At 34.8% G+C, this 18735-nt stretch overlaps 1 protein-coding gene across 1 annotated transcript in view; it reads left to right on the forward strand.

The window, feature by feature from the left end:
* ush2a (Usher syndrome 2A (autosomal recessive, mild)) overlaps positions 1-18735 on the forward strand; it is a 405544-nt gene that overhangs the window by 363973 nt on the left and 22836 nt on the right. The window contains exons 61-63 of the mRNA XM_088939657.1: positions 11930-12157; positions 12944-14463; positions 17031-17352. Of these exons, the coding sequence (XP_088795783.1) occupies positions 11930-12157; positions 12944-14463; positions 17031-17352 (2070 nt within the window). The remainder of the gene's footprint in view (positions 1-11929; positions 12158-12943; positions 14464-17030; positions 17353-18735) is intronic.

Consider the following 18735-nt stretch of genomic DNA (forward strand, 5'->3'; position numbering starts at 1 on the left):
TGTTGGTCATATACTACCAATAAACTATTAAGACCTAGTACAGTCAATAATCATCAATAATAATACAATAGTATATATCACAATTAAACTCTATACTACTTCTCCGCATAACCAAGATTTATTTTTTCTAAATGTTTTAGTAAATAAAATTAAAAATAAACTCAACAGGAATTGTACTTAAAAGCATTTCTCAGATTTTTAAATGATTAAATATACTGTATCAAGCAAAATAATCTGTTGGAATTCAGTTTTTAAAAAGGAAAATATGGTTTGAAATATGTAAATGCTTACACAAGGTTTTCCCTTTGTTCAGTGTAATGTATTTTTAACAAAGCTAAAATCTGGTGGTCACATACTCTAATGTACCTGTTCACATCCATTCACACTGCTACAACTGTTCTGACATTAGCCTAGAGGATGCAATCCTACATTGACCTGCAGCACTACACAAATTGATCTGACATTTTGACAATGTATGTAATGGACATTAAATTAAAATGTTGTCAGGATTATAGTAACATGAGCAAAGCATGCTCCAGAAATATTTAACACTTGTGGCTCCACACAGAGACATATGTTATAATGCTAATTGTTCTCCAAATTCAGTTAACATTCTTAGAGTACTTCGTTAGCAAGTCTATGTACCAGAATATATTTTAAATATTTTGCTTTATATATTTTAAATTTATGATTCTTAAGCTCATATCAAGAGTGGGTTGTACCAGAGTCTGGTAAAGCATTGCTACATCTAACTGGAAATTCAGCATCTGTTAGATTCACAGGAAAACCTAAAAGTATGTAAGAGAAGTCAGAGAAACACCAACCCAAACCCATGTTAAGTAAAAGTAAAATAATAGAGAAATACAAAAACACCTAGCAACATCCAGGTTTTAGATCACATCTTATTTTTGTGTTCTATTTGGATGGAGAGGTCTATTTTTTGTAGTTTTGTTTTGTGAAGGAATCACTTGTTCATTTGAGAAGAAAAAAACATTCTTTTTCTCAAATTGCTTGGCTCTTTCACTCAATAGGGTACTTGGTTAATGTTTATTCAGACTGCTTTGCTCTCACCATTGTCTACTGGTGCTCAAAGATCCTCAAGGAGTTTTTTAACCAACATTTCAAATGAACAGCCCCCCATCTGGATCCGACAATTCAAGAATCAGCAAGTGTGGTATAAATTGTGTGCAGATGCAAAATAAGCTGGAAATTGCTTTTAAAGGCTTGATTTAAGTGTCCTTATGTGATTGAAGTTATTTTTTATCAGGTCTCCAAGTAAAAACATCATTAAACCACTGGAAAAAAATTCCTCAGAGGACTGTGTCCTAAAACTGATTAATTGAAGTTACTAGGGAACATCATTCTCTTTAGACTTCTAGTATTTCACAGCATTTATACATATATACAGTATGGTTATAATGTACAATATATTTAATGTATATTGTTTTATTATATAATATATACATCTACTATATATAATATGTATATATAATATTCATATGTAAAATGTATATATACAATGGAAATGAATATAAATTAGCTCTTGGCTTTCAACAACACAGAGAGACACAACCGTCTAAAGACACTAATAATTCTGCTTTTTGTGTATAGAAACTCAAAGTTAGGACAAAAGACTTACCCTTATTGTGGCTCATCACTAATAGCTAACTTTGACCTGTGAAAAAGGCCTATAAGATTTTTTCCTATAGCATACTATATAAACTACCTCAGTAATATAGAGCGGTTTTCAACACTGGTCGAAAGGGACCAAAGCATTTTAACATTTTTAACATTTGTTTCTTCTTGTGCAAAGTCAAATGGTAATCAACTTATGTACTCTGTGTCAATAACTAAGTTTTAGAGCGCCTTTCATATGATACCTGAAATGTAACCAAATGTACCTAGATGGAAAAGGAAGTAGAAAGCATACTCATTGACAGCGTTTCATACACTTTCATTCATTCAAGATGAGTCTGTCCATCAGATTGCAAATTCAAAACTTTATAGTCCTTTATACAGTAAATATAGCAGCAGATTCTTTATCAGCAAATTGAAGAGAGACTGCATACATGTATATTTCTCTATACTGTATATAGTTTATTTGAAGAATTTCATTTAATCAAAATTCTTTGATATATGAAATCAAGGATTGAATAAAAAGGGCCCGTTTTCAACAAACACAGTGGTCACAGAAAGAGTTAAGAACCACAGTACTAGAGAATGAAATTGAATGATGAAACTATCTACTGTATGTATTACCATGTTGGCCAGGCAATACTGTGATTTCAGTACACTCAGGATTGAAATGCATTCCACTGCATTATATTACAATGCTCTACCTATTAAACTACTGTAGTCGGGCATTATACTGTATATGAAGCGCATTTCTCATCCTAATCATAGATTGATGGATTGGGTTTGACTAATGCATTTTTTTGTATAAACTGCAGGTCTCTTGTTAATCACAGAAATGATACATTCTAAAACTTTTTTAAAACAGCAAATGTTTCACAAAACATTTGTAAAGTGTGGAATTTGGCCTTCTAGATACAGTAGTTCCTGGCATTTGTCATTGATATATAGTATACTGTATATGGAAATGTTTTAAGCTTTCTTCATTTACGAATAATTCAATTCAATCTAAACTCCTCTGCATAAATATTTGTCTGACTGGAGTATGGGGTCAGAATTTTACTATAATCGTTTAATGTTTGTGGATGTTTAGGATTGGCACTACTGAAGTGGCTCTTGTCTGAATTAAATAGTGCTTTTTGATCAATTCAGTGTCCTAACCATGTTGACCTCCCTGCTGCCTTTTTAGGCACTTCAAGCAGTCAAAAACAATCACGACAGACTGTGTGAAGTGGGCATACAAAATGAAATCTCCCAGCAGTAATCCCTCTCCCTCAGTGCTGGCCTTCACATTAACTCTGTGATACATATCTGTTTATCACTCACAGAAAGATGTGAAACAGCAAGCCATCGATTTTACAAGGCAAGTTTGTAGTACTAATAATTTAAAGAAATTTAACGGGATCCAAATTGGACAAAAAATAAAGCTTTCCATTTATAAGCTTTAAACAATATGTTATATATTTAAAATGCCTTTCTAATTTTGAAAAATGTCTGTCTGTGTTATGCTACCTAGAAGTGTTCTCTGTAAGAACACAACTTTAAATTGTGGTTATAAGAATCAATTGAGTTCCACTGGTTAATTTATTTCAAATTTTCTTCCAGTTCCCAGTCTGAAGATGAATACATGGAGGATATCTATTTGAAGGTGAAGGAAATGCTAACAGGGTGGCACAGGGGAGCAGTGGGTAGTGCTGCTGCCTAGCAGCACTGGGACACTGGGTTCAGTTCTGATCTGGAATGCTGTGTGGAGTTTGTATGTTTATGTTCATGTGTTCATGTGGGTTTCCACTGGGTGCCCAGATTTCCTCCCACAGTCTGAAAGCATAGCAGTAGCTTAATTGACTTCTGTGAACAGCCCTGGTAAGAATGGAAGGAAACTTCTAGGTTTCCTACAGAAACAACACTTTTTCAGACTGTTCCATCCATCCATTTATCCAGTAGAGGGTCATGGAGGAGCTGGAGCCTCTCTTGACAAGCAATGGGTGCAAGGGAGCATATACCCTGGACAGGATGCCAGTCCTGTGTAGGATGCACACAGACACAAACACACACACACTCACATCAGGACCGTTTTTTCCAGAAGCCAGTTAACCTACCAGTTTGTGTTTGGACTGTGGGAGGAAGCCCATGCAAACAACAGAGGGGACATACACACCCAAGCAGATGGTACCCCCAGTCTGGGACTGAACTCAGGGCCCTAGCACTGCGAGACAGCAATGCGAAGCACTGTGCCACCATGTCACCTTTTTAATACCAGTAATAATATAAAAAGAGTGATATTATTTCTCCCATTTTGTGCCAATTGTGTTACAGAAAAATGAATGCAAATTCTCATTTCATAAGTACAGTATAAGGAGCAAGATATTATTTTAACTTTTGTAGACCGCAAAACACAATAGCTGTTGAATCAAGGCAATTCATATTGAAATACGTTATTATCAGAAACTTGTTCTCAAACACTTCACAAAGTAATACCAAATAGTGGTGCTTTACATAAACTGACACTTTTGTTGACAATAAGATCATGAGAGATCATGAGTTAGTAATAGCTAGGTTGTCATAAATAAGTGCTAATACATACCATATTGATGTTAGCTAAAGTAATTGCCATAACTGCTGCATGTTTTGTTAATTAGTAATCATGCTCTACATTAATTATTTGGAGTTTCACAGGTTACCCACTGGTTTTGTTCTGTACATCTTTTATATAGCTGGAATAACTTAATAAAAAATGTTTTAATCAGAACATAAACCATACGCATTTATGAAATCTTTCACAAAGAATGAAAACCACAGAAAGTTTTCCTAAATGAAAATTCATACGGTTTTAAAATCTGTTATACTACTGTGCCTTGGAAGGGTCAAGAAACTTTAATTTGAGCTAATCAGCATAATTATTTTGACAAATACACATGGTTATTCTTAATTAAAACCATCTTCTGTCCCAAGATAATTTTGACACTATCTACGGTGTTGTAAAAAATTGCTGAAGCAAAAAAAATGTTTATTTCCCCTTTAAAAAGGATGCAATCAAGTGCAAGTTAGCCATCAGTTACCATTTCTATGAACCTATTCTCACATGCAGATGAAAGTACTGTGTTTTATCACTTGTCAAATATAGGTTTTAAAACAAGATTTGTTTTCAGTGAAACAAAGAAGTTGCTCATTTAAATTTGTGTATATTTAAAGTAGATGGGGGTGACACATAGCATGGCATTTAGCGCAGTCTCACAGATATTGGGATCTTGTGAAATTCAGACTGGAATGCCTGTGTGTTTGTGTGTTTGCCCTGTGTTTTCTCTGAATGCTCCAGTTTCCTTCCATTTTCAGGACTAGCTGCTGTCTCTTTCAATGATGAGCTCATGGATGAAAATATGTGATGAGTTCCTACTTATTAATTTTATTACAAATTCACAGGAAATCAAATGTGCTTTAATAACTTCTATTTGTATGCTTGACCCGTTTTAATGTATAAGAATTGAAGAATCTTTCAGCAGTATAAGAATTAGTTTGATAAAATGACCATCCTTTTAATAAAAGCTATTTCTCATCATTTCATTTTGGTTTATTTAAATCCATTAACTAGGCAGTACATGTATGTCTGAATACTTAAAGGTTTGTTAATGTTAACACCATTATTGCACTGAGATAAAATCAAGCAAAAGACACTTGAAAACTGTCTTTAAAATTGTCTCAATTTAATGGAACTCGTCAGAAATACTACAAGGATGTCTGTCTCTCAACCACCCATTATCAGAAATCCACTCTTTCCTGGTAATGGTTGCAAAATCTGTCCTGAATGCATATGGTAAAAGGCAAGAACACACTCCAGAAAGGATACGTTTGCATCACATAGCTTACACAAAGTATTGCTTTTCGAGACACCAATTATACCAAGTGTCTCTGGGAGGCAGGAAAAAATTATGTATGCATGGTAAAATCACACACAGTAAGAACATGCAAAGTGAACAAACAATGTGACCCAGAATCTAACCCAGGATCCAAGAAATGTGAGGAAGCAGCCTTTACCACCACAACACTCCACTATCAATGCACAGTATGTCTCTTAATATTACTAAATCAAAACTGTTGTATTTTAACACTTTCATGTAGGAAAAATATAAACAGCTACTGTATATGGTAAGTTTATTTAAATAGTCATCACATTTAACAAATAACACCTGGTACTGAGCCAGACAATTTGTGAAATTTTCAAAGTTGGATTCAAGAAAACAAAGACTTCACTCATATAAGTCATGACATAAATAGTTTATTGCAGGGATCTCCATACTTGGTCAATTATTTAATTTAACCAGTTGTTTAACGTGGGCAGCCTGTATTTCCTTTCATTTTCAAAGTGGCCACCACTAGAAATGGGTGCCTACAGGGTGCAAGGTGGACATAACGTGTACCAGAACTGCTGAAATAATGTGTGGGAAATGATGTACTAAACAGTACATAGTAAATCTCATCAACTACCTGAGGATATAACCCCCCCATTTCTCCAAGATCTGCCTCTTTTGCTTCCCCACTGCTTGCAGGTAAAACAGAATACTTGTATATTATCTCCAAGAACTTAAACTACATACATTTCTACAGATTAAAGTAATTTAGTCATGGCTGAAACTCCCTTCCCAGAATCCACCCCCTTTAATTCAGCCACCTTTAATTCTTGAGCTTCTATGTAAGTGTGCATCACAGCACTACAGTGCTGACAGTTTGCTTAGTTGCATGGACATCTGACTCATCTGTGTTTAAAACTGAAGGGCAAAGTAATTGCAATAGCCATATATAATGTGATAAAAACTCTATGAAAACTATACAAAGGGAGAAAAATGTATAAATTAAATCTAATTGGGATACTAGTCATCAAATCTTTTAATTGCAATTTAATGTTCACTGATCATCATTATTGTTATATAATGTGTGTGCATTATGTAGGTTTTTTCTTACCTATGTACATGCACATGGATGTTCAACAGCATACTGTACAGTATATCACACCTTCTGAAGCTCATGTAAGAAATGTTGGTGGTCACCATGGTTTTAGTTTTTTTGGGTTGTGCACAATAACAAGGACTAGATATGAAAGTGACCTTTATGTCCCATAGTCTCATCTTGATTATTTTTCCATTCGTATTCTTTTTTTTTCAATTTTCTTCTGTTCCCTTGAGACTTTTTTTTTAATCCAAGAGGAGATTTAGAAAGTTGGTCTTAAATACACTTGCACCTTGCCTTTTGAAAAGGGAGACCTTGTTTTACCTTTTGTATCTGTTCTGAAAATTATCCATGAAATGATTTGAAACCATGTGCCATAAGATACTTTTAGCATTTAATAATTTTAAAATATCAGTCTGGTCAAAAACCAATATGTGGGTGTACAAATTGTTGTTGTTTGTTGCAGCCTTGTCCCTGAGCAGCCCTGTTTTGTCTACTGATATAAATTTTGGATAGAACACACTGCTGAACAATATCTCATGAGGCATTATATCTTGTGGAAAACAAATGTTTTCATCCTTGGGCCTCTGTGTAAATAACATCTAAAAGGTACACAAAGTAATCAATACCAAAAATGAAAAGCAAGCTAGAATAATAGCTGAGGTGGATGAATAACAAAGCAGTCCATTAAAAGAAAATGTTAAAGAGAATCTGCAAACTCCTTCACTTAAAATATTCCGTGTTTCTATAAAAGTTCTATAAACCAATGTAGCATCAATTTATCTGATGTAATTATACAGTATATGGTATCTCCATTTATACAAATGCATATGAAAGCTTTTTACAGGTAGAACAAAATACCTATTTACTAAAGTATGGAAGGAGCTGTGAGCTGTACTTTCTTGTAGTAGATTCTTTTCATTTATTAAAAAAACATTTTTCTTTCATAATGATAGTAAGAAACCGACATAGGTTGTATTAGAAGGTTAAATTGGTTTATTTCATTAAAATTATAATATTTTAGTCATTTTTATTTCTAAAATCAATATGCATACTGCAGGTTAATGTTTCTTTCTGTTAACTATGGGCTGACCATAATTCAGACTATTAAAGTGTTATTCTTAAAGCAGAGTCCCAACTTTTCAATTTTAGAGAAAGTCTTCAATAAGTACCTGAAGACAATGGAAATCTTGACTAGTTTATGTAATAACTCAGTTAAATAGTTGGTTCAATAATTTGTTTAAATACAGCATATTGAACTCTGGTTTTGAATTCTCACATGGTCTTCTGCATTTCAATCTGACCTCTTTGTTACTTAATTGAACAAGGCATTTGCTTAAATGATCCAGTTTTTCCTCTTTCATAGGCCTTAAGCAAGTGAAGACAAGTGATGATTTAAAACGACTTAGACCTATTTCAATGAAAAACTTTAACTCGCCCAGCAGTCACAAATCCCATACCCAGTTCTTGATGGTGGCTTTCTTTGCAAAGACACAAGAAGCCTCTGGCAAACAGAACCCTTGTCAAATTAAGACACTCGAAAGCTACATGTGGCAGATTAGTCAATTTATTTTAACCCGGGTTCTAGGAAACATCCCAGATTTTTATTATTTTAAGTGCCCATCTTTTAATGATTGCTGAATACTGAGAACTTAGCTGTTGTTGTTAATAATTATAATAATAATGTGAAACTATTGTTTATACTGCATACATAGAACAGCAATCAATGAGGCTTCACTTTTCTTAAGTTGTCTGAATGTTTGTGCTGACTTCTATCTTCATTCTCAGTTTTCCTATTTTGAAGGTGATAGACTGAGTGGATTAAAGAACTGGAAAAGTGTGGAGATAACATTAAATGCCAGTGTCCTGGCTAAATTCATGATTGGTCCTGCACAATCTGCCATCACTAAATCTTTCCAACAATTCAACTGGTAAAGTCAATTCTCATTTCTCCACCCGATTTGTTGTAAAGTTGAGCTGCTAGTGCAGAATGGCCTTGTTTTAACAAGGTGGGTGTTGTGCTTCAGTAGTGAATGGGGTGTGTCCCCAACCATATGTGAATCACCTTGGACTCTTTGAGACTATTATATATTTTTTCCTACTAGAGGCCTCGAATGAATACATACTGTAGCAACAATACTTTCAATATGGTTGAGCCCTGAAGTGTGCAGATAGTATTTATTTCATTGTTTTTGGCTTTGTTTTGCTTTAATTTAGTTATTAACATAAAACTTTCTCTTTTTCTAGCTATCTATGGGTTTTTAATTTAAACTGTACAAGCTATTTTGCTAATGACAACTTAAACACTTCCACTTTCGGGGATCTAAGCTATAAACATTTATTTAGAAATCTATAACAAAATCAATTCTCTTAGTTGTTTTTTAATGGCTGCCTTGAGTGTCTTGGATGACTGAATGCAGGTTGTTAATCGTTAGGTATCCATGTTGAGTAAAGTGTTTGATAGCATTGCCATCTAGGGGCCGCAAACAAGTCTCTGTGCTGAAATAAACTGTAATTAGACAGCTGTTGCTATTGACAATGTGCATATGTTTTGTGTTTTATAGTCCACATGTCTTCCATATTTCACAGCAAAAAAGATACCTTTAGATGTCCCAGAGCTTCCAACAATGAAATGGATTTTTGGTCTAATCTGTTTAGGGAAGATTACAGTTTGTGCTTGAGCTTATGCTGTTATTTTTTGGCACTAGTTAAATGTGTGCATTTGCTAAGGAATGGCTTTTTTCCATTATTAATCTTGTTTGCAGTTTAAAAATGACTGGAAACAAAACTGTTATCAGACATGTATTTTGACAGCTTTGTTCTTTCGAATCTTAAGCATTCACTTATTATGCTAATGTTGTTGGCAGCGATCTGAATTTGTGCACAACCATGATATTGTGATCAGCTAACTAATGTAAAATGTCCTGTTTAATCCAGGAGAAAGAGAAGATGGTAATTTGCAGTTTACGGCTCTAGATGTTATATGCTTTTATGTATTACCTTACCAACCAAGTCTGAGTGCTTATAAATTTAAAAATCAATAACCTTTCAGGAAGCATAGGAAATAAGGAAAAATCATATTTTTGTATTATAATATGTATATACTGTATACAAGTGTGAGTAGATTTCCTTTCAACTAAGCTACTATATCAAATACTGGTTTGAAACCTTGTGTCTAAAAAGCCTTAAATAGGGATAGAGACCTAGAAAACTTGTTGTCCTGCAATAATTATCAAAGTAATTGATTCAACATATTAATATAGAGTTATAGATTCCTGGTTTGGCTTGGCTTGTTTGCTACAACATCCTGTCCATCTCTGAGGAGTCAACTTAACATATCATAATTTAATTTAGAAATAGTGATCTAAAGAAAATATAAGTTTGTGTAATGTTAAGGGGGGAAATTTTGGAAAGAATTATTTTGTACACAGTTATGCAGTTTATAGGGAGCAGAAAAAGACTGTGAGGAATATGTCTACTTTAAGAAAATTAGGAAATATTTAGCAAGAAAAAATCGGAGACAAGACCAAATACTCCTAATATAAATTTCTACTGTAGGCTTACTGAAATTATGTAAATTATGTAAATTATGAAATTATGTTATGAAATTAATAATAGAAGATGTATTGCAGAAAGTCACAAAAAATTATCTAAAGCCTTGATCTATTAATATACTAGTCATTATTACAACCAAATTTCTAGAATTTATGCTGTAGTGTATGGCACAAATGTAACTGCTCATCTTAACTTTGGCAAAGTAAAGGATATTTTGGGGTTACAGAGAAACTGCATACAGTACACTAACTGCAAGCCATATTCCAGTGATTAAAGAATAGATGAATGGGAAAGTGACTGTACTGTATCTTGAAATTACAGTTAGATTAGATTAATTTACATTATTTTGGGGAAATGGGAGGTAAGATACAATAAAATTGTAATTACAGTGTATATTGTTTATGATTAGTGTTTAACATTACTTATGCTAAAATGTAAAGATCATACTTATGTCATTTTTAAATGCAATTATTTTGATTACTGTTACAAAGACAAAAGGGAAACGTTTCTGAAGTCCGAATGACGGTGTTATATATTCTCTGCTAGTGAGTCCTGTAATAGAAAATCTTACATAAAGCCGTGTAGCAAATGTCCTGAGGACGTGTCAGGAATGGCAGGCATTACTTAAGTAAGATACAAGAAATGGCAAAAAAGCAAGTTCATCTTAAAATGTAAGATTTTACATTTTCTCACAACGATATTGAATGCTGGCTAGTTTTTTAAATAAATAATGACAAAGTAGAATTTGTGTATGTTATTTTAAAAATGAGGTTTGTTTTATCTACTATTAGAACTTGGTGAGGACTTGGTTGAGGTCAAATATGTCTAAATGTGTCAAACCTTACTTTTTCACCACTGTATTTTTCTTTTCCTTTCTTTTCTTTTACCTCATATTAGGCAGTACAACTAAATGCCTGTGCAAGCCACTAATTTAAAGCACTTGAAGAGGGTACAGTTATGCTCACATAACTGTAATTAAGGAACTTTCTTTTCATTATAATATAAGACTCCAGGAAAAATGTAGTGTAGTATGTGCAAATTAGCTGTTTGAGTCTGTTCTTTTATGATTTAGTACTCATTGGATCCAATGAGCCCTCTGACCTGACCATGAGAGATAGAAACAGTAAGGTAAAAGAATTTGGAAAAGAGAAACTCTGTTAAATAGATTTCTGAACATACTGTAACTAAAAGGTTCTTAAAATGTCAGATATCACTTATTGTGGGGAAGAACCTACTGTATATATGTTTATACACTTACATTATTAAATTTCCTGCTTTGTCAGTCTATAAAGACTTATCACTAGCATTTCAGTCACTGACAAAATGTTTTTGAATAATCTGAGTAACCTTCATAGCATATGTTACAGTGAAATATTTGTAGAAAATGGGTAGTAAATTTTGGTGGGCTGCAGAAAGTGTCTTGAAAATCACAATGATTCTATTTTAGTTTTTGAGTTCTTGAGTTCTGAGGTCAATTATGTACCTTCAGTGTAAAGTTTGTATTTTGTTCCTATACTGTAGCTACTGTATGTGGGTTTTCTCTAAATGCTCTAGTTTCCTCAAAAAATAAAAAAATCCATTGGTGTCTTTAAATTGCTCTCTCCATGTGATGTGATGGATGTGTGTGTGCCTTATAATTGACTGCCATCCTCTCCACAGTACTGTATATCCTTTAACCTGTTGCAAAAGTAGACACACAAGCCTTAGGAGTTGCTGGAATACATAGTAATTACTTTACAAATGCTGAGTTTCCTCAATTTCAGCAACCACTTTCATCCTTAATTATTAATTTACTTTTTAGGGAACAAGTCAACAAGTTCATGTCTTTGGGTTGGAGCCCTACACAACATACAACCTACATGTAGTTGCTGTGAACAGTGCTGGGACAGTTTCGAGCCCATGGACATCAATTCGCACTCTGGAAGCATCTCCTAGTGGGCTCAGCAATTTCACCGTGGAGAAAACAGAAAATGGAAGAGCACTTTTGCTGAGATGGTCTGAACCTTTAAAACCCAACGGTATAATCAAGGTACAGTATATTAAATAAGAGTTTTAAAATGGAGATAAAGATACAGCAATCAATAACTATTGATTAGGCCCTGTAAAAATGCAATATAAGAGAAAAGGGAGGGTCTCTTTGTAATCCTTCAGTAAAGAAAAAAACTAAGATGGCCTTCTGAAGAAAATCTGAAATATGATTAATGTGAATTTTAAAAAATGCTCTATTCTCAGCTAACTGCCTGACAATTTCTGTCTAGTGACTGTGATTTCCATAGGCAATCTATGGAAATTGACAAATGGAACCTTACAAAGACTTTCCCTTATAAATCTGGTTCTTTTTAAAAAAAAATGGTAAACAAAGATATATTGTGAGGTAAGGTGAAAATTCAGATTTGATTCAAGTACATTTAACAAGGTAATTTAAGTGACTTTAAGATTAGCAGCCTCTTGTGACACTAAGACAAATGCAGCTTAGGGACATTTAAGGAAAATAAAAAAAACAGAAACAATGTTTTTAGAGAAAAAAGGGTCTGGAACCAACATCCTGGTCAGATTGTTGAAGCTGACTCCGTAGGATCCCTTAAGAAAGGGATAGATAGAACAGAACACCTAGAACCTAGCTGTTCTCTTAAAGTGACTGTAAATGTTAACTAATACTGACCATGTATCAAAACCAGAACATAATATTTGTTTTTCTTTATCACTAATATGTTATTTGGAAATTTAAGAAATTCTTTATGTAGTCTTTGTTAATATCAGGCAGTTTTTGTACAAATGTTTTGATATGTTTAACCCATTGTTTTCTTGTTCACAGACCTACAATATTTTCAATGACAACAACCTGGAATTCAGCGGTTTATCTCGGCAGTTTCTTTTCAGGAGACTTGAGCCCTACACAGTCTACACTTTAGTTTTGGAGGCCTGCACAGAAGTTGGCTGTACTAGATCAGTTCAGCAGCCAATCAGAACAGAAGAAGCTCTGCCCTCTTCCCAGCCTGCACCTGTGACCCAGTCCATTAAAGCCCAAAGCATTGAGCTAACGTGGACAAAACCTTCCCAACCAAATGGGAAAATATCTAAATATGAGGTCATCTACAGAACTTCTAGGGGCGGCAGGCACATCAGCATGGAGGAAATCCCTCTTGAAGGGAACATCTTGTTTTCTGAAAACAACGCTGACAATGATACTTTTTTCTACAATGTCACAAATTTAACACCGTGGACAAAGTATGAGTTCAGAGTGCGAGTCTGGAATTCAGCTGGCTACACAGACAGTCCATGGCTAATGGTGGAGACTAAACAAGCTGCTCCAAAAGGCCTTGCTGCTCCAACCATCAGATATGTGGAAAGGAATCCTCATAAGCTGTTTGTTTCATGGGCCCCTCCAGAAGAAGTCAATGGGATCCTGCAATCTTACAGAATACAGAAAGATGATTTTGTTTATCCTTTCAGTTTTGATGCCACTGTATTCAACTACACAGATGAAGGCCTCTTACCCTATACTTTGTACAGCTATGCAATTATTGCATGTACTATGGAAGGGTGTACTACCAGCCCACCAACTAAGATCATAACATTAGAGGCAAGTCCTACAGCTGTAGAGCCACCTTTAATGACCAACATTACTTCAACGCAAATTAATAGCTCATGGTCCACACCAAAGGTTCAGAATGGAGAAATAACTAAATACACACTACTGATAAATGGAGAAGAACTTTACAGTGGGAAGAAACAATACAGTTTGATTACTGGTTTAGAACCCTACACCAACTACGAGTTCATCTTAATTGCATGTACAAATGGTGGTTGTACCTCTAGCTCACCAAAGTCCTCTTATACAAAGGAAGCACCACCTTCCAACATGAGAATTCCCACACTGAAGGTGACAGGGTCAGAGTCTATAGAAATCACCTGGAAAGAGCCTCTACATGCCAATGGAGTGATTAAGAGTTATGAGTTAAGAAGGAATGGTGTTCTCATCTATGCAGGACTGGACACTGGGTATCATGACTTCAGCTTGCTGCCAAGTATTGAATATAGCTATACTGTGACTGCAAGCAATAGTCAGGGAAGCACAACCAGTCCTGTCGCTAAGGCAAGGACAAATCCATCAGCCCCTTCTGGTGTTGCTCCCCCAAAACTGCGTGCTTCAAGCTCCAGTGATGTTCTAGTGATGTGGGATCCTCCAGCTCGAGCCAATGGGGAAATATTAAACTATACCATTTTCAAACGGGATCCAGCAGAGGCCAACGTCAAAAGCATTGTCTTTTCTCCCAACCACAGTGCCTACTTAAGCCGATCCTTCCCTCTATCAAGCCTGAAGCCATACTACAGGTATGTCAAATATCCCAGCTTCTTAAAGAGATATAAATCATTTTATTATGGGATAAAATTGAGAATAATGATCATCAAATTGCTTCCTTTGTACTGATGAAACAGAGTAAGATCATTTTAGTGTCCATTGATTCATTCCTTCATTTACGCTTTTAATTTTAATCTTCGATTTCCCTCTGCTTTTGAATAAACATCGTCTTGTGAGTTTAAAATAAGCGGTGCCTTTGAAAAAATATGTAGGTAAAAAGGGCTCTACACATACTGTTTTAACTGTCTGGTTGGGATTAACACAGAATATTTGTTGAAGTTAAAAATAGGTGTTGCTACATTATTTAGAAAAGTAAAACAATGAGGCAGCAACAAATCTCTGCTGGGAGAAAGTGACTCCCATCTTTATGATTACAACTTCTATAGCAGAAAAAAACACATGGAGATGCCTAACATTAGGTCTAACTCAACAAGCACTGTGTGGAAGGCAGGATGCATCCTGGATGGGACACTAATCCATTATAGGACACACACAGACAAACACACATAGAGCCAGTTTTCTCAGAAACCAATTAACCTACAGTACCAGTATGTCTATGGAGTGTGGGAGGAAACCTACTGTACTGTACATTAACATTGAAAGAACATAAAAACACAACATAGATAGCACTCAAGGAATTGAACCCAGGGCCCCAGCTCAGCAAAGCAATAGTGCTAACCACTGCACCTTGGTGCCACCCCTTCTTCTTGATAAGCAGACAAAATATATCTGCAAACGTCAGTTTACAGGTTTTCAGTGAATCATTTATACCCAAGCCAGATCATATTTCACAGATGAACTGGTGTTCTTTGGTACATCTGCAGTCCCTTTCTTTCTCCATATTTTCCAGCACTTTGGTAAAAGTAAATGTTGGTATCTTTTGTCCATAAAACTTCTAAACTATCCTGACTCATCATTGTACTTCGGAATTCGGAAGGTAATATAAATTCATGTGAGCACAGGACTCACTCCAGTCTGCTAGCCAGACCGATTTTTGAACACAAGCAGATTTAAAAGGGTGGAGAAGAAAACTACTTACAATTGTTACTAGAATTCCACTACTTGGAAGCCTAAGTACAAATGATATACCAAATGAAAATGGGAGCTCACAAAGTGAAAGAAAATAAGGCAATCATTTAACAGGTTTTCAAGCCGAGAGAAAGTCTCTAATCTTGCTGTCACAATGTTTTAACTAGCAATACTGAACCTCTTTACATAAAAACAATTTCTGCAAATGAATGCAACCAAGTGTGATCTAAATTCATTTCAGTCCCCACCCAACATGATAAATTATACTTTTGTGCATTAGACTAGAAAACAAAAGTCATGAATTTTGTGAAGATTAATAGTAAATTGTGAGTCATCTCAGAGCCCCACTCAGTGGCAAATACAAATAAGGGATCTGAGTGGCTGCTGTGACTGCAGCTAAAAGTTTTCAACTGAGTGTTAATATCATTTATACTGAACCTTTGATTGCTAGAATTAATATTGGCTGTATTGGAGGCTTGCAGGGCTACTGTGGTTGCAAAGTATTGTTGCATGGGGGTTCCATTTTGGCTGTTTGTATTTTAAAGGTACTCAGGAAGGTGGGCTGGGTAGGGGTAATATTATGTTTTAGTTTTCTAGTTACATTTTGTTAGAAAAAATCAATTAAAAAGTTGATTACTAAAAAACTATTTTAAAAGCATTGTGAATGTTTTAAAAAATATCTCATTCCAAGATAAGATAGTTGAAATGTCACAATTTAGCTGAGTAAGTGAATACAGAAAAAATGGTTATTTCCAAGTCCATCTATTCCTCTAATGACGTAATTTACAGGACGTAAAGGGTTTCCCTGAAACCACTGTGGAAATTGAAGAAACTGTGGAACATAAACAATGGCTGCATTATTAAGTTATTGCAATATTGTTAAGATCAAGTACCCAACCCAATTTTGTATAATTCCTTTTTCTCATTTAGCATGCATTTTTAAAATATGTGAGCATCACTTGAATTAAGATGCATCATGTGAAGTAAAATGTACATTTTTAAAATTTTAGCCAGTTTAATGGATGAGTGGGTTAGTTCAAGCCTAATGTGTTTCCAGAGAAAAAAACAGGCCATTTTTAGGGACATTTAAAAACAGCAGGGCAGAACAACTCCCTCATTGGTAGACAGAACACTTGAGAAACACGCAGAAGACAAAGAAGCATATTTTGCAGCTAATATCTAAGAAGCTATAATCAGAAGGAGGAAGACTGAACAAATGTCTAGTTGTCCTACAAAAATATAACAGTGAGCTCACAAATGCATGAATATTAAGAACAAAGTAATAAACAGGAACATGCACAACAAGGTTACACATTTTCTCTTAAAATGGAGGGAAACAGTAACCCACAACTCTGTCTTGAGATTTATTGCCACAGTGGAAACAATTTTTGTAGAGCTCTCTATAACTTCCAAAACTTTGATCTTAGAAAGCCTAATTTAAAAAGCTGTGGTGCATAATTTTAAAATATTGGTTTCTTTTATTTTTTGTGTGTGTTTGCTGTTTCCTCAGGTATGAGGTAAGAGTAGAGGCTTGTACCCTACTGGGCTGTGCTTCAAGTGACTGGGCTTTAGTCCAGACATTGGAAGCTCCACCTGCAATTCAACCTGCACCAAAAATTGAACTCCAGGAAGACTCAGATGGGATGCAGACTGGCTTTTTGATAACATGGACTATGCCCACACAACCCAATGGAAGGATTCTCCACTTTGAGCTGTACAGAAGAAATGTCATCAATATGGATACCACCTCAGCTGCAGTCCTGGTTTACAAAAACACAACAATGTCATTCAAAGATGAAAACCTGCGCCCATTCACAGAGTATGATTATCAGGTAAATATGTGTTGGGTTTATATTTATCTATTTTGGTGTGAAATCTAAGATAAACTCAATTGCTCAGTAGTGAGTAAACTAAACATCTCTGTCAAATCAGAGAACATTTTCATGTACTTTAGATATCTTTTTTTACAACTATCAGATGGATCTGAGAAAATAAATTTTCCAATTTTATATTTCTAATTGTTCAAGTCCATAATAGCCCAGAAGATGGGACTCAGATTAATAAGATTAAGATTTAACATATACTGTACCTCTCTTCTCCTCCTTCGTTTTGGCTTTGGCTTGTTTTCATTGCCCCACAGTTATCCATATTTTTATGCTGTCAGTCTAAGAAGTGTGGGGCTAAAAGTATGGAGACTATTTCTAGTTAAAACCTTAACATCCTGCAGCTACAGAGTAGGTGTGATAGTTTTTTAACACTCATGCATGCAGACAGGTATTTAATTTGAGTACATAGAGCTGATTTACTTAACAAGAGCTGTCTAATTGACAGCCTACCCTTTACAACAAAACTAGCATTAGCATTTGATTGTCAGGTACACGATGCATAATCAGAACAGAGATGAATTGATACAGTATGGCTGATTGTTTTTTTTTATTTATGAGACGTAATTTATGACAACTCGCCAGCAAACTGACTGATGACCAAATGTAAGCAAAGTGATAAATCAGGAGCTGTGAAAGCACAGATGATTATGATCGAATCTATTGAATAAGCTGTTGCCCTCAGCCATTACAAATATTGGAAAGACCTTTTAAAGTCTGCTATTTGTCTCCAGGGAGGTTGCTAACTATACCCATAGGATATCAAGTCTTAAATTGTCTGCAAAAGTTATACTCCTGCATAGCTCTCCCTTTTTGTGGCATTCCCAACCTAATGAGCACTACAGTTAACTATTATCTCACTTATCTCACAGCTTTGTAATCCATTTAAAAAAACAACCTCTGGATCTTGTAGCAGCACAATAAATTCATTGTTCTTACTGTTTACAGTAAGTCATAGGCTATAAAAGACAAACATCTCCAGATCTGTGAATGCTACGTTTATTTTTATAAATAAAATGAAATTTACTTTCAGAGCCAAAAAAATAAACATGTATTATATTGCACTTACCATTCATATTAATTCCATGAGCACAAACACAATTTTTTTTTATTGTAAAGAAAATCACGGGTTTGACTTACTTGTCCCAATACTTGTGGAGCTGGAAGATGTCATTTCTCTAATCTTAGTCTGAGGTCTTGAAGTTTTCTTGGCAGTAATCCTGCCATTAAGATTTGTGACAACCAGATTTCCTTTAACAGTGTTGTTAAATATAATGTGACTATCTGTCAAATGTTAAAGTCTTACTTCCATCTTTTTACATTTCAGCCTTG

This window comes from Atractosteus spatula, chromosome 2 (assembly GCF_055471065.1).
Source record: "Atractosteus spatula isolate fAtrSpa1 chromosome 2, fAtrSpa1.hap1, whole genome shotgun sequence".
Classification (NCBI taxonomy): Eukaryota; Metazoa; Chordata; class Actinopteri; order Semionotiformes; family Lepisosteidae; genus Atractosteus; species Atractosteus spatula.